The 14731-nt window shown below is 48.7% G+C and overlaps 1 protein-coding gene across 3 annotated transcripts in view; it reads left to right on the forward strand.

The window, feature by feature from the left end:
• The first annotated feature begins 8055 nt into the window (after positions 1 to 8055).
• Positions 8056 to 14731, forward strand: part of LAMA5 (laminin subunit alpha 5) — a 119615-nt gene continuing 112939 nt past the window's right edge. For all 3 annotated transcript variants that reach the window (XM_059713212.1, XM_059713213.1, XM_059713214.1), the window contains exon 1: positions 8056 to 8292. In XM_059713212.1, coding sequence (XP_059569195.1) covers positions 8071 to 8292 — 222 coding nt within the window. In that variant the 5' untranslated portion in view covers positions 8056 to 8070. The remainder of the gene's footprint in view (positions 8293 to 14731) is intronic.

The following is a 14731-nucleotide window of genomic DNA, read 5'->3' on the forward strand; positions in this document are numbered from 1 at the left end:
GTGTTTAAAACCCAGCTAGACCAAGCCTTGGCTGGGATGATGTAGTTGGGGCTGGTCCTGCTTGGAGCAGGGGGTTGGACTAGATGTGACCTCCTGAGATCCCTTCCAAGCCTAACTTCCTATGATTCTATAAGCCATCCTTAAAGCTGTTACTTCCCTTTCTTTTTCTCCTGTTTGCTCAGCTTTGCCTTTGTTTTGCTGCTACCCCTGTGGGGGTTTCAACACGGCCATATCTAGGCTGGTTTCAGCCCCACATCATCGAGGGGCTCTGTGCTTACTGCTAAAAATGGCCACGAAGAGGAACGCTTCAAGCATCCCTTTGCTCTGCACCGGAGGTCACTGGGTTCCTGCAGTGCATCCTATGTGGGGGGTTCCTTATATGTCCAGGCAACTCAAACAGGTACTGTACAGTGAGAGGACAGACAAGGGAAAGAAGCATGGGCAGCAACCTTGACACTGCTTGAACCTGCAAAATACTGACTTCAGCTGGAAAAAAAAAACCCAACACAGTCCCCATATATCAAGCAGAGTCTTCATCCACCAGATGAAGAATAGAACAAGGGACTCGGCTATTGCATTTATATGTGGAAGAAAGGCACCTGGATCCGATGATGATGATGGGCTGCGGTATAAATCCATAAGGCAGATAGATAAGGATAGATGGCTGGATGTTGAGTGAAATCCTCTCAGGATAGTCTTTGAAGTCAACCCAGCCCGTTCCTTCTGCTGCCTGGGGAGAACTTTCAGGCCACAGGCCTGGGGTAGTCACTGGAGGAGTTCGGGCCAGGTCTCTGCCATGCATCCTGTACTTCCCATACGTTGGGCATTAAGTTGTTTCCCACATTCCAAACCTGCTCTGTAAGGGGTGAATGGAGAAACCCTTCATTTTTAACATTTTTTAGACATTGCATTGAACCTCTGGAACAGCTGGCACCCTTCAGAAGCCTCACGGTTCTAATTTCTTCTGGGAAAACGCATGCAAGCCAACAGAGAAGCTGCTGGGGAGCTGAAAACACCGCGGCTTTATGTTTGGAACATGGTCATGCTCCCATTGCCATTTGGCTCGATGTATATATTAAAAAAAATAATAAAGCAAACCAGAGAAAGGAACAAGAGTATTCTGACAAGTGTTTGTGCCACTGAGTTGAATAGGATTACTTGGCTGGGTGGCAAGATCTCTAAGCCTGCTTCTAGCTGCAGTCCTTACAATTAATCAAGAATAGATGTTTTTTCTTCATTAAAAAGTTTTTGATTCAAAATGTTTTCTGGCTCTTAAGCAATTAAGACCCCAAAGAATCATCCCAACACTTTTTCATTTATAAATACAATATTTTAGGATTTTTTTCCAGCTTTCAGAATTCCAGACGTAAGACTACTGGATCTACAGTAGCAGGCCCTTAAAATTGTACCCATGGTTTGATGTGCTCAGTAATTATGTGCAGTCAGATGCAGCACATTTGATGTTGGAGGTGCTGGCTGGAGTTCTGCACGTGAACCTGGCCAAATTTGTGCAGGACATTTGAGTGTAGACAAAACTTGTGCAGACATTTGTGCAGACAATTTGTGCAAATTTGTGCAGACATTTGAGTGTAGACAAAAATGTATGTGTATAAAACTCTAGGCAGAAGTCTAGAAGTTGTGATCCCTTTTAAAAATGCCTCACTTCCAGCGCTCTTCACGTTCAGCAGTTGATAGATTTTTTTCGCATGTAGAAATGGCAGGTGTGCATTCAATTGTGCATCTGCTCAGCTTGCAAGGACTGAAATGCAAACTGAGCAATGTGATTGTCCCTGAGCATTTCTGAGAAGGTAATAATGGTTCTTCATGCTGAGTTAGCTTTATACTTGTAACATTACAGGCTTGTATTGCTTCATTTTACTATGGAGAGTAGCGTTGGCAAGTTCTTAGATTGCAAAGTAAATGGACTCATTTGCTGATGAAAATGTAGTTGCCAAGACAGAAGGTGTCATGGTGATGGGGAACCATATAACCATCTGATATATCCATGCAGGGAGTTTCTTTCAGGCTTATTTGACTACTAATTTCCTCCGCGATCTGCTCCCTGTAGACACTTGTGAGCTTGGCGCTTACTGCCTTGAATGACAAAGGAAACAAACTCCTAGGGTGGCAACTGAGTAGGTCATTTTCCCCAGAGCCATCCTTGTTTGAAGATTAACAAAAGGATGGGTGCACTGCAAATGGGAAGGTGCACTGTAAATGGGATTGTCGAGGAACATTTACCCAGCCTCACTGAGCCCGAGTATCTGATCATCAAGGCAATGAGTATTTACTATGGTCTGCCTTCCTTCCAGTGGTGTCTGGTCCAAAGTCCACTGGTCCGCCTTCCCCAGGGACTGCCCACAGGGTACACCAAGTACTTCTGAAACCCTGAATAAGCAATGAGTTTATAATAAGAGCACAAGTTTCCCGGCATTGAAAAGTGTGGGTGATACAGTCAGAGAAATCTTTTACTCTGAGTCAGTCTTGAGTCAGCCCCCAGCTATGAATGGCTGGACAGGTCATCTTGCAGACGAGATGTAGGAGTGCCTCCTGCCACTTGTCCTCAGCTAGCCCTGTGCCCCTTGGGGTATGAGATGCCGTATTAACTCCAGCCGCTGGCTAAGTTCCAGCTCGGACGCTTACGTTCTCTCTACCTCGGTTCCCTCCATGGTTTCAAAGCAATCCGAAACTTCATTTGCTTGTAGTGCTGCCGCTCAGTGTGAAACAGCTGATATGCTTCACCCCAGAGATGGGCTGAAGCAGTTGAAGTGATCTCTAGATATTGTTTAGATATCAGCTCATTAAGTTCCTGAGGCCCTTTGTGATTCTTCTGGCTGAGGGGAGCTCTGTGGCATAAATGTAAATTATGATTTAGTTATTAACATGAAAACAGCTGTTCCTGTTTGATTTGAGCAAAGAAAAACATGCAGCTAATGATGAGCAAGCTTTAAACATGCCTCAGAGACAGCACATGTGTACATTCCCAGTGTGCCTCTGAATAATATGGCGTTTAGGCTTTAAAAGAAAGCATTTGGGCCCGTGCCAGGTAGACAGACAGCATGAATGAAACACCTGTTCTGGCTTTGTGAGGGTTTTGAAGCCATTTGATTACAGGGAAGGTACAGTCTGACCTTAAAGTTAATTGAATTCTCTGGTGTAGAGTAACATGTGTGCTCCTGCTGGATTAGGAAGACTTCTCAAGCTCTTGGTAAAGCCATCCTCCAAGAGACAAAGCACAAGCTGGTGCCTTTGAAATAAAAGGTCTAGCCCAGGCATTCCAAACCCACCAGGAGCTCCAGGGCCTAAATGCTTTTAGTTTTATTAGACTATGCATCCAGAAAAGGAAGTCTGTAGAGGAAATAAAACCAAGCTCTTGTTAGAAGTAAACTTAGAAAAACTCTCAATTGACTTGGAAAACGTTCTCCTTCTTTGTCCCAGGGCTTGTGAATGAGTGGAACTGCCTGTGGGCCAGGTGTGACGTGGAAAAATGACTCCTCCATGCCTAGCAGATCTGCACCTGTGTGTTGGCAGCATAAGCAATATGTGGCACTACCTATTTTACTCCTTATTTCCATGAGTTCTGCACAGCCTACATAAATTATGCTTAATTCAAAGGGAAGTTATTGGGCTTGATATAGAGGAATAGGGTCTAAGTCAGACTTGTGATCTGATGATGCTTCTTGCCTTCAGCTCTATGTAGGTATGAGAACCCATTCAGTGCTGAGAAACTGAGCTGGATTGTGGTCTGATTCCTCTCGTCTTCACTTCATCCGGTAAGCGATTTCCAGTTGAAGACTTAATCCCTGCTCTCATGGGTGGGAATGAAAGTTGTACAGCTGTAAGCATGCTAAAGGCAAACTTGCCTGTGCTGTACCTTGAATCTCTGAACCCAGCTTCAATCTGATACGAACGGTTAGCACATGCACAAAAGGGGCAAGAGACCCGTTTGGTTTCCTTATAAATGGAACAAACCTGATCCAGTGTCACTGAGGCAGTAAATGTGCCTCCCCATGCCATTTTGACTGTCCTTTCTCAACACTTGAAGCCTATAGCATGACAAGGTTGGTGGACAGGTGGGCTCACTTAAGACAAGGTAGATGACAGTATGACTGAACTATTGCTGTTCGAGAGACTGGGTTTGACCAAGACTTCCCCAGGATAGAGATTTTGGCACTTTTCACATTTCTTAGCAGTAGCACGTGTCCTAAACAGAAGGATCTAGTCTACTTCAGGACCCTCTGTTTAACTTAAAAGGCTGCCTCTAGGCAATGGTTTCATTAAGCCAAGAGGTCAGTACAGCAAAGTTCAAAGAGGGCTTGGGCATTTACACAGATAACATCTTTAAAGCATCAGGTGCTGGTCTTTATTGGTGATGGGATACAGCCCTAGACTGACCTTGGGTCTAATCCAATCTAGCTATTATTGAATTTGCAGATGGGGCCCATTACAGGAGGTCTCCCAGTAAGAGTAATGAAACTGGGGCTCCATTCCTGCCCCTCACCCAAATGTCCTTCTAGCCCAAGTGAGGGATTCATCTCTCTGTGCCCTGGCTTCACTATTCGCCCAGTGTGCTGAAATCCTTAGATGAAAAGTGCTAAGTAGTCCACTAAAGGGAATGTGGTGATGAAAAAATAAGGTTTTTAGTATGCTTGGAGATGCTCAGATGAAGGGCATGGTGTATGTTAAGTACCAGGCAGCTGGATATACCTCCTTTTCTAGCACCTAATCCTACATATTGCAGAGTGGGATGTGACTGCTCTCTCGGTAGTTCACAAGTTGTGTTCAGCATATTCTAGGATTGGGTTTTCTGTCCTAAATCCAAGAGTTCTCCATTTTGGATGCATCCATTTTCACCCCCTGGATTAAAAAAAAAAAATAGCCCCAAATTAGCAACTGATTGTACAAACCTTTAGCTTTAAAATCCAGCATTTCCTTTGCCTTGCTGAAAAATAAACAGCAAAGCACTGGTTTACTTCAAATCATTAATGATCTTGGAAGAAGATGGCTAATGTTGATCTAATTTATTTGCTTATCTCTGCCGCTTGGAGTTGTTCCTTCCTATAGTCTCTTTTCCCATTATCTGCTTGGAAGCTGTAGAGATCTCACATTCCTTCTGGACCTTTCTCAAAGCAGTTTTACCTTAATTTGAGATTAGTTCTTATAAGAGCATAAGACTGTGCTTTCATCTTTAAAATGCAGCAGTTGCCTGCATAGGCAGCTCTTCTGCTCGTACCTCTAGTCCAGCTCACAGGAGTTTACAAACCTTGTGTGCAGACTCCGAGTTTGCTCTTAATCAACTGCTCACTTTTCTTAATTGCCTTTTGGAGGGATGATTAATTATGTGACCCTGCCAGGAGGATTAAACTGTTGGACCAGCTGTGCTGGTTTGCCTAGGAATCCCATTGGTGGGGAGCTTAATTGTCTAATGTATGCCTTGCTTTCTCTGGTAACTTTTTCTACATTGGAAAATAATTAATTGCTTGTCTCATCAGTAATGGGGCAGTTAATAATGTTTCAGGGAGTGTCTTTTGATTCCCCCCCCCCCACTACAAGGCAGGGGTGTTTCTCCCTCTAGTAGGCAAGCCAAAACACCTGTATAATGAAGACCTCAGTGCTGGGATGCTGTGTTTTATCTCAGCCTGGTTATGGGGCATTTGATTTAAACAAGGGGATCCAGGATTTTGAGAATGCAGTCAGGGGCTTTTCCTCCTGCTGCGTCTCCCTAGAGGCATCTGAAGCAATCCCGGTACCAGATTGCCACTGCCAATGTGGAAACACAGGGCCTCTGCTACCGGCCCTCCTGTCACAGGTCCTTGCAATAATTCAGTCTGCTGGAGGAAGCCTGCTGGAGATGGAGAGAACAGCTCGGTACAGAGGTGTCTGGAAGGAAAGTGTACATTTGCACCCCTGCTCGGCATGTGCAGCTGCAAATGTTAGGCGTTCAAGTCAGGTGGGCCTGGCGTATATTGGTCCCCTTTGGAGCTCATGTGAGAGGCAAGGATTTCTTCAGGGCAGCTCTTCTGTGTGGTTGGGATAAAGGCAGACCAGCTTGCAAACAGATCTGAGGAACAACGTCTTACAGCTGGAAGCTAGTCTAACTTTCTCCCAACAACAGAGTTAGTCCGATGGAAGAGACCCCCCTCGGACATCCTTACCTCTGGCATCATAGCTGAACCATCCCAGCTCCACCCTCGCTCTGACACTAACTACCATACCGATGGAGAGCAGCCATTCTCAACCTCCAGGTCTTTTTGAGGGTAGCCAGACAACCTTAGCATCCTTAGGTGTGTGATCGTAATTCTCACATTAAACCCTGAGGTTTCAAATAGGAGCCCCTAGCATTCAAGCCGCTTGGCCCTGCTGTTGTCTTCCTCAGGTCTTTGCAGAAAGAAAACTGCCCTATGGCTTTTCCACAGTCAGAGAAAGCAATGAAAGCAAAGAGTTTTCCGAGGGGTGCTTTGAACTTAAGGAGGGGAGCCTCGAGTCTAACTAGGGTGTTTCAGTCTAACCAGCGGTTATTGAGTCTAACTAGGGGAGGCTCGAGACTAATGGAGGGCTCGAGTCTAACCAGGTGGGACTCGAGTGTAGCCAGGGTGTTTCAGTCTAGCCAGGGGGATCCTCAAGTCTAATGGGGGGGTTCAATGTAACCAGGGGGGGTCTCAAGTCTAACCAGGGGAGCTTGAGTGTAGCCCAGATATTTCAGTCTAACCAGGGGGATCCTCAAGTCAAACGGGGAGGCAGGCAGTTCAAGTCTAACCAGGATGTTTCAGTCTAACCAGGGGGTATTGAGTCTAACTCGGGGAAGTTCGAGTCTAATGGGGGAGCTCGCAGCTAACCAGGGGGATCCTGAAGTCTAACCAGGGGGTCTCAAGTCTCACCAGGGTCTTTCAGTCTAACCAGGAGGATCCTCAAGTCTAACGGGGGTGGGGAGGTTCGAGTCTAACCAAGGGGGTCCTCAAAGTTTAATGGGGGGTCGAGTCTAACCAGGGTGTTTCAGTCTAACCAAGGAGCATTGAGTCTAACTCGGGGTGGTTTGAGTCTAACGGAGAGCTTGAGTCTAACCAGGGGGAGCCTGAGTGTAGCCAGGATGTTTCAGTCTAACCAGAAGGATCCTCAAGTCTAACGGGGGGGTCGAGTCTAACCAGGATGTTTCAGTCTAACCAGGGGGTATTGAGTCTAACTAGGGGAAGCTCAAGTCTAATGGGCAGCTTAAGCCTCACCAGGGTCTTCCAGTCAAACCAGGAGGATCCTCAAGTCTAATGGGGGTGGGGAATTCAAGTCTAACCAAGGGGTCCTCAAAGTTGAATGGGGGGCTTGAGTCTAACCAGGGTGTTTGAGTCTAACTAGGGGGAGTTTGAGTCTAACGGTAAGCTCAAGTCTAACCAGGGCTGGCTCGAGTGTAGCCAGGGTCTTTCAGTTGCACCAGAAGGATCCTCAAGTCTAACGGGGGTCCGAGCCTAACCCGAGTGTTTCAGCCTAACCAGGGGCTATTGAGTCTAACTCGGGGACACTCAACTAACAGGGAGTTGAGCCTAACCGGGGTGTTTCAGTCTAACCAGGGGGATCCTCAAGACTGATGGGGAGGGGGCGTCAAGTCTAACCAAGGGGGTCCTCAAAGTTGGACGGGGGGTTGAGCCTAACCCGGGTGTTTCAGCCTAACCAGGGGCTATTGAGTCTAACTCGGGGATACTCAACTAACACGGGATTGAGGCTAACAGGAGTGTTTCAGTCTAACCAGGGGGATCCTCAAGACTGATGGGGGGGGTCAAGTCTAACCAAGGGGGTCCTCAAAGTTGGACGGGGGGTTGAGCCTAACCCGGGTGTTTCAGCCTAACCAGGGGGATCCTCAAGACTGATGGGGTGGGAGGGGGGTTCAAGTGTGGCGGGGGCCGAGCCTCGCCTGGCCGGGCGCCGCAGGCCGGTGGAGGCGTGCCCGCACGAGCCTGGCCGCGCCCCCGGGGACAATGGGCGGCGGCGGCGGCGCGGACCCGCCCGGGCCACTCCCCGCTCGGCCGGCGGCTGCAGCGCTCCGCTCCCGGCTCCCGGCTCCCGCCGCCCGCCCGCCGCACCATGGGGCCGGCCCGGCTGCGCTGCGCCCTGGCCGCGCTGCTGCTGGCGCTGCCCGCGCCCGCCGGCGGCCACAGCCTGCACCCGCCCTACTTCAACCTGGCCGAGAGCACCCGCATCGCGGCCACCGCCACCTGCGGCGAGGACGGCGGCGCCCTGGAGGACCTGTACTGCAAGCTGGTGGGCGGGCCCGTGGCGGGGGGCGACCCGCACCACACCATCCAGGTAGGGCAGGCGGGGGCGCAGGGCTTGGGGAGGGCACGAATGGCACGGCTGGCAGGCAGGTGTTTCCCGTGCGACAGCAGACCAAAGGATCGCACCAGGAAGAAACCGCGTCGCATGCCCCCTGCTTTAGGATGGGTCGCAGACCTTGGACCCGGATACCGCTCCGTCTTTGCCGGGATGCACGGTTGGCGATGCTCTTTCCCCTGCTCTGCCGACGAGCCCCCTTCCAGCCGCGGGCCCTGGCGGGCTGTTCCCTCCCCAAGTCTCAGCCGAGCGCGGGAACGCAGCGCAGCCGCCCGCTTCGAAGCCGTGCACGTCTTGGACCGTGTGCGAGAGTATTTGCAAAATTGTCGGTTTAGGGCCGTGCGACACGTTCGAAAGAAAAACAAGCTAGAAGCCACCTCTAGAGTTGTTACGTGTTTTCAAGCACTAACTTCATAGCTGGACAACCATTTTTAGGGTGCGAGATGGGTTTTGCATCTGTAGCTGGACACTGGACAGCTATTTTTATGATTCGAGATGAACTTGGCATTTGTAGCTGGTCTAAACAGATGGTGCCTTTCACCAGTTAATTGTGTGGTCGTTACTTCGTGCTTGTGGGGGATCTGACTTTTCACCTGTGGCCTGGCTAAATGTTAGTTTAGTATAGTTAACCAGTTACTGGTGTAATATAGGTAAGTATAGCAGGGGGTTTAGTTCCATGAATCCCAGATCCGCTGTAATGCCGTGAGGACAGCCAAAGTACTTGGGAGCCACTATAACACTGAACGTGTTTGGGGTGGGAGAAGAAGCCAGCAGCAAATTTGGGCAAATTGACCCAGACAGCTGTTGTTTGTCAGTATTTTCTGTTGGGTTATTTAAAGGGTCTGTCATGCTAAATCGCCTCTCCCGATGGGGCTATAGAAATGGCTAGGCTCAGCCTGTAACCCCTCCAAAAGGGGGGGAAGTTTTGGAAAATGGCTGTTGTGAAACCGGTCATTGCAAGAGGCCAGTTCGAGTTGTGGGGTTGGAAATGAGGTTTGGCAGCCGATTTACTGTTCTCCAGTCCTTAAGCTACCAGTGGTTGGAAGGATGCCAAAGGGCAAAACCCCATGTTAGACTGGCAGCTCTTCAGGCTGTCACTGTAGAAAAGCAGCGCCCTTTCTCCAGTTTATTGCTTTATAGTTGTTAGCAGACTCCTGTACATAATGATGGTATACTGAGCAAGGATGGCTTTGTGGGGCAGTTAATGGACCACTGTAAGTAAGGTTTTAGTGAATCCTAGCTGTAGCAGCGGGACTACACAGCTCTGCCAGTCTAGTGTTTAGTGCGGAAGCACCATTGAGGGACAAGTTCAGTTGCAACCAGATTTACGATACCTGAAAACTTAATTCATTGAAACAAGACTGTTTGGTTTTTTTTACTAGTTAGCAAAAAGCAGGATGTTCACATCTAGGCGTATGCACTCCCATCTGCAACCAGTGTTCATGTGCCATGTCTGATTTATAACAGCCTGCGTTAAACATGCTAGGACTAAAATTACAGGCTTGGGACTCACCAGGGCTGCCTTGCTCTAGCTCTTTAAATTCTCCCAGTTACTTCCAGGGACAAACTTAGCTGCTCAGGCTTTGAGAGGTCTGTAGTGACCCCCTCCCTGTCCTTCTGTGCAGCTTTGATAGGAGAGTGCTTTGATCTGAGCCTGCTTCCTAGGCCATAGCCTTTGGTCCTGCTGAAAGCTTTAGAAAACTTCTTTTGTAGTGGCTTCTTTCCGTGACCACAGGCAGCACCTAAAAGGGAAGGGAGGAAAAAGGAGGTTTTAGTGCAGAGGTCAGGGTTCCCAATTCATCCCCTTTAGGGCTTTCAACACCACCCAGGGTCTCAAGCAATAAGGGAGGTGGGGGGGAAGTGTTCAATTTAAGTAGACTGAAAGGACAATAATGAACTCCAAATGTATGTCATTGGTGCACTCTTTCAGCAGATTAAGTTAGTGGCCTAACCCTTTCACCTGCTCGTCCCTACCTCATGCTGTACACGGCGCAGCTGTGGTCAGGAAGGCTTTCCTCCAGGAGCGCTGGAAGTTCAGTTTGGATGGGCGCACACAAGTTTTAGCAGGGTCTGGTAGTTAGAGAAGGCAGGCACTGGTAGGAGGTGCCTGATAAATGCTGCATTGTGGCCACATAAATAGCAGGCTTAAGAAATTCTCCTGCCACTAACTGTTGACACTAGTAGAATTTTTTTTAAACAGGGAAACATACCTTTTTTTCCCCTCCATGTGTTCCCAATAAGTCTTTAAAAACACCTGGTGGGTTTGTGGCATGTTCCTAGCCTGGTCAGATTAGGATGAAGTCCAGTTTTGTTCTAGCCAAACAGACAGCTGTCAGCGGTTTTCATCGTGGGAGCTTTGCAGTCAGCAGGCGCGATGCAGGTCAGGATGGGGGTGCATTGGGAGAGCTGCACTGGGACACTTGTTCAGCACTTGCCTATGCTCTGCTAACTAAGTTGGCTACACGGGTCTGGGACAGACATTGCAGAAACCAGTTTGAGCCAAATCAGTTAAGTCTGATTCAATCAGGTTTATCTCAAACCGGTATGGGCCATTTTGAAACTGGTTTATGTGCACTGAATGTCTGTTTGTTATGGGTTTAAACCAGTTTCTAATCACTAAAACTGGTTTATGTGTAATGTCTGTCCCTAGGAGAATGTGTTTATATCAATAAGCAGTGACTTGCTGTTCAGACTTGAGTTTAAAGCCTTTCTGTCCTTCTTCCAAGGCAGAGCGTGCTCCAAAGACTCACTGAACACAATAAGAGAAATGTGCTACCTTTACACTTGCATTTCCACACCAGCCAAGTCAGTGCAGGCCGGAGTTTTGGCAGGAGTGCCACAAACTAGCCCACACCCTTCCTGAGTACCACTGTGGTCCCCTTGCCAGATCTCCTGCTCCACTTTCTGCTTCCTGCTCTGACTGCTGCTGTGCTGCCCGCCGGTCCCCTTTCCTGATCTACTCTGTGCCACACAGAGATGCTGCCTTTGCTGCATGTTGGCCACCCCTGACCTAAATGATCAGCTGCAGTGTTACAGGCTTTGTTCTGAGATGCCCCAGGAGCCTGGAACAGTTTGGGGGTAGACATTTATCCCAACTTCAATTTTTGTAGGTTTGATCCAGGAATTATGCAAGAGGCAAAGATTTTTGTGGGTGATATCCCAACTGTGCAGTTGGTCCTATAAAAGGTAGTTAGTTAGCCACGTTTTCAAATGCAAGACATACTTCCTCGAGTCATTCTTCTATCTTGGGGCGGGGGCTTTAAGTATTATTGCTTTCAACCTAACAACAACTCTAGCACCCTCAAATTCAGATCGCCCCAGGAGTTCCCACTTGCTTAACGTTTGCCTTCACTTGATGTGCATCTTCATCTGCATGCCTGTCCACACAGGGCATTACAGTATTCACATGGAAAATGACTTGCTTGCCCAAAGCTTTGCCATGTTGAGCTGCAAGCTGTTAGCTTCACGGATCAAGAATGCAGGCCTGTAAGCCAGAGGAGAACCAGGGGTCTGATGCTCCGCTTGACACTGGCACATCTTAGTTGAATCGCATGGTGTTCGCTCATGATTTATGTTGCTGGGATGAAATTGGGCTCCTCTGTCTCTTTATTAGGTATGTCCATCCCTAATCCTTTGCATGTTACATAAAGAGTTGGGAGATGTCTTGTGTCAGAGACCCATCGCTGGAAGTCTAAATGGCAGGCCAAAGACTGCTGCAGTACGATGAGTTCAGTGCATTTTCCATCACGTTAAGACACCAACCTTCGTGACTTAATTGGAACGGAAAAGAAAGTGCCTAACTTGAGCCAGGAGTGTAGGTTGTAGCCGTGTTGGTCTAAGGACGTGGGTCTAAGGACAAGGTTCTTTGGGTAAATCTGATATCTTTATAAAATCTTATCCAACTTGAGCCACAAATCATAGTTGTCCTTTACTGGCCAGAGGAATGAGCCCGATGGTATATGCAGTTACCTGATTTGCATGCAGGCTTGTGGTAATTACCGGTGCAAATTCCTGAATGCTTATGCACCTCATTTGTTTGAAAAAGTCGGCCTTTGTTTCCCCCCTCCCTCCCTTGCCTTATCAAAACCCACCTGTCATCTCAAAGGGGGTCAGTTCCCCATGGGTTTCCGATGAATTAGGTGAGGATGACTAAGGCTGGGTCATGGCAAGGCCAGATAAGCTGGGACAAAGCCCTCTGCTTTCCCAGAGGCCAGCCAGCTCAGCGGGGCTCCCTGCCTGTGTGTCTGCTCCTAGGGGAGTTGAGTTCAGCATTCCCATTGATTTGTGATGAGAGCGGGATCTGCTCTCTCTCCCCTTGCTCTTCGTTTTGTGCTCTTTCAGCTCCCTGGCAGCTTCGCTTCCCTGCCTTTCTTCTTCCATTTCCATTGTTCTTTCTTGCTTACCTTGGTAGGGGTCCCCCTCTCCTGCCCTGATAACATGCTGCCTATTTCAACCCCGTGACTCACAGAGATTGCACTTCTCAGCCCTGCATTTTTACTGTTATTAAACAAAATCTTCAGAGGGCAGAGGTTAGCTGTTTTGCCTGTGGTGCCCTGAAACTCCAGCTGACCGTGCAGTCTGCCCCGAAAGACGCTTGACTCGCTGAGTAGCTGGAAATAATCTATTTCTCTTGCGGCCGATGTCCTGTCTCTCGGAGCACGTTCGTCTGCACTTTTGGGAATCACTAATGTCAGAGCCCCAATGGCAGCATTTAATAACCAGCTCGGTTAAGCCATTGAGCCAGTAAATAGGGGCACTTTGCACAGATAACAGCGCGGGGAGCCCTTGGAGGATTAATCGAGTACAGCAGCCAGTCTGAATTTCCAGTCCTGTGTGAGCTTGGAGGGGCAACTGCATGTCGTTGGGAAGCGTGTGAAGGAGAAACAAAAGGAGAAATTATTGAGAGTCGGAGGATTTTGTTCCAGTTTTTCACCAGACTCCCTGTTTTGTTAAAAGCCTCTGAATTTTGTGTTCCTTCAGCAGGAATCTTGTTCTCCTTGCAACCTGTTGCACAGGTTTTTCTTTCTTTCTTTCTTTTGTTTTTTTTTTTTTTAACAGAAAAGGCCTGTTCTTTAGTGGGCTGGTTGGTGTCTCTGTTGCTCATTCGGTCTCTCTACTTGTCTGTGCCCTTGTTTAAAGGGGGTCTCATTCAGATTCCTTGTGTCCAGCTGGGGCTCGGTGCACGGAAAATAGCCCAATGCTGGCTGTCTCCGCTCCTTGGCTTTGTACTTCACTGTCTGGCATTTCCATATCTCTCACGGAGTTAATTAAAGGTGGGCTGATTCAGAGCAACTTGTGTTGCATAATTGCTTGCAAATCGCATGCCCTATGTCTGCAGGGAAGAATGCTGGGAATTTTCACGTTTCCTTTCAGCATGGGCTCTCCTCCCGTCTCGGAGAGTCTGGACATGGCAGGATGTCTGTCTGTCTGCAGCCCTGGAGGGGCTGAGGCTATAGTAAGCAGGAAGCATCAGAGATTGTCTTGTTCCTGGAGATCATCTACCTGGTGTAATATTAAAGCTAGCTGCAGCCGGGACAAACCAAGCCAATTCGCTCACCTAAAGACAAACGCCGCTTTTAAAGGGGAACTGCGAAATAACAGTGCTTCCCTTCCAGCGGCTTGGAGCAGAGTGAATCCAGTGCCAGTACCAAGGGGCTAGGAAGACAGCAACTTGCTGGTTCTCTGGGGTACGTGTGTGTCCCCTCCAAGTTGGCCAAGTTGCTCTTCAAGTGAACCAGCCTCGCTGCTCTAAAGAAAAGAGAGAATCCACCCCACGAGCAGACAAGGCTTTTCCCTCTCAGTGGGAACATATTTAGTTTGGTTTATAGCATGAGCATGGGCAGCTCAGCAGGCCCTGTCCAGCCTGGCGCAGCGGGATCGCCAGCGGGCTGGCAGTGTTGCTGCTGAGCGATTGCATTGGTGTAGAGCCATGGCTAAAAGGGGCTTTGAAATGAGTCAAACAGATCCAAGCTGATTGCAACGCAACCGGGGCAGGACGAGCTGCCAGTCTGGTCCACGCGAGTGTTTTGTTCCAGTAGTCCCATCTCGCAAACGGCCAGCTAGGGTGCGAGTGATAGTCTCATCGGAGAGGTCATAGGGGGCACAGGCCTGTGGACATCAGTTCCCTTGAGCTGATGTCTTTATTATCACTGGGGCAGCTGCCCTTTCACACCCTACAGACAAATAGTCTCTAGGGCTTTTAACCTGGGGTCTTTCCCCGGTACTGTGTACATGTCTGGGGCACAGAGGGGATGCTGTTCCAGTTGGGCATATTTTGCTCCTTTCTCCCGGTAAGAGTTTGCCCTTGCAGGGGTGAAGGAGGGTTACAAAGGCCCTAATCTCCCCAGCCCACCTGCTCCCTGTGGGATACCAGGTGGGGATTGGGCTGCACTCATCTGGTAAACCTTTGTGACAA

The sequence above is a fragment of the Alligator mississippiensis genome, chromosome 9 (assembly GCF_030867095.1).
Source record: "Alligator mississippiensis isolate rAllMis1 chromosome 9, rAllMis1, whole genome shotgun sequence".
Classification (NCBI taxonomy): domain Eukaryota; kingdom Metazoa; phylum Chordata; order Crocodylia; family Alligatoridae; genus Alligator; species Alligator mississippiensis.